At 55.9% G+C, this 1,621-nt stretch overlaps 1 protein-coding gene across 1 annotated transcript in view; it reads right to left on the reverse strand.

Moving 5' to 3' along the window:
- Nucleotides 1–679: 679 nt before the first annotated feature.
- CIRH1A (cirrhosis, autosomal recessive 1A (cirhin)) overlaps nucleotides 680–1,621 on the reverse strand; it is a gene marked incomplete at its 5' end in the record, with an annotated part of 5,139 nt that continues 4,197 nt past the window's right edge. Inside the window, 3 exon segments of the mRNA XM_010009206.1 lie at nucleotides 680–796; nucleotides 1,060–1,170; nucleotides 1,311–1,496. Coding sequence (XP_010007508.1) covers nucleotides 680–796; nucleotides 1,060–1,170; nucleotides 1,311–1,496 — 414 coding nt within the window.

The following is a 1,621-nucleotide window of genomic DNA, read 5'->3' on the forward strand; positions in this document are numbered from 1 at the left end:
ATTGCTGTCTCCAACTGCCTAAAAAGAGGCTGGAGGAGGTGCTTGGTCTCTCCTCCCAAGTAACAAATGATAGGACAAGAGGAAATGGCCTCAAACTGTGCCAGGGGAGGTTTAGACTGGAGATTGGGAATAATCTGTTCCCCAAAAGGGTGGTCAGCCATTGGAACAGGCTGCCCAGGACAGTGGTGGAGTCACTGTCCCTGGAAGTGTTCAAAAACAACCTTGTACAAGGCCATCACTGACATGGGTTTGTGGTGGCCTTGGCAGTGCTGGGGTAAAGGCTGGACTTCATGTTCTTAAAGGTCTTTTCCAACTTGATTGACTCTGATTTCTAAGGGAGCTGAGCCACTAGCTGCTCCTAGAGCCTGAATTTCCCCTCCCGCATTAGTGGATGTGTGTCCATACACCCACCAAACCACCCAGCTGCAATGCTGTGAAAAGGTGGGAGATCAGGAGCGCTGCCTGGTCCCTGGGAGGACCACCAGCATGGGAACACCATGAAGAGACTGCATTCTTATGGCCAGGCCAGCACCAACCTCACCCATTCCTGAAACACCAGGGTAGCCCCACAGGGCAAAGACAAGCCCACAGCTGTACAGCACAGTGGGATTTATTTATACAGCACTCTAGGAAAACAATACACACAGTTTCCATGGGGCCAGAGCAGTTTGTTCTGCTCTCAGGTGCCGAATTTCTTCTGTTGGGTAGGCAGTGGCAGCTGGGTCTTGATGTCCATGATGGGCCGCTCCACCACCACAAGGCACTTCTCATCCAGGAGATCTGCGAAGAGCAGGGGCTGTGGGGCACAGAAGGGTCAGATGAGGGCCAGGTTCCCTTTGCCTTGGCTTGCTGGGCTCAGTCACACAGAGGCAGCATTGCTTGGGGCTCTTTGCTCCTGAGATCGCAGCAAGCAGCTGTGCCAAGACAGGGATCGAGAGCTGCTCTGCTGCTCAGTGCTGGCATGGCACTGGGAGTGATTGGGCACGAGTACAGGGGGACCACAGGCACAGGGCACTCCCCTCCCCAACACAGCATGCACCCAGCAACACCGTCACCCACCTGGAACTTCTTGCAGATCTTGAAGGCATGGAGCTGCTGCTGCCTGGCACTCTCTGGGAGCTGCTTCAGGATGCACTGGTTCATCAGGAGGGCACTGTTGTCTGGCAGGGGCTGTGAGGAGTGCACAGCATGTGTCAGCACTGCCTGGATCACCAGTGCACTGCTCCCAGCACGGATGTGGATCAACAGCCAATGTACATCTGTGACCTGGGAACAAACCCAGCCCTCCCCACCTGGGAACACAGGCTCACCAGGGACTTGTCGATGATGCAAAACATGTATGTATCGTGGAGCAGGATGTGTGAGGGGTTCTTGGGGTTGAAGGTGATGTGGGTGATGGGCGAGTCCCTCTCCAGCCAGACCTTGTGCAGCCCACTGCTCTGCACTGTGCGGCTCCAGTCCGTGTACTGCTTCTCAGGAATGCTGAACTCAAACAACTAGAGAGGCAGGAGAGGGGAGACAGGGTGGCTCGTGAGGCCTGGTCCTCTCTGGCTTCCCCCCCAGTGCTGGTGCATAGCAGCCCCAGCTCTCGCCAGGCTGTGAGCACTCCATGCCGCCAGGA

This window comes from Nestor notabilis, unplaced genomic scaffold (genome assembly GCF_000696875.1).
Source record: "Nestor notabilis isolate BGI_N333 unplaced genomic scaffold, ASM69687v1 scaffold26392, whole genome shotgun sequence".
Taxonomy (NCBI): Eukaryota; Metazoa; Chordata; class Aves; order Psittaciformes; family Psittacidae; genus Nestor; species Nestor notabilis.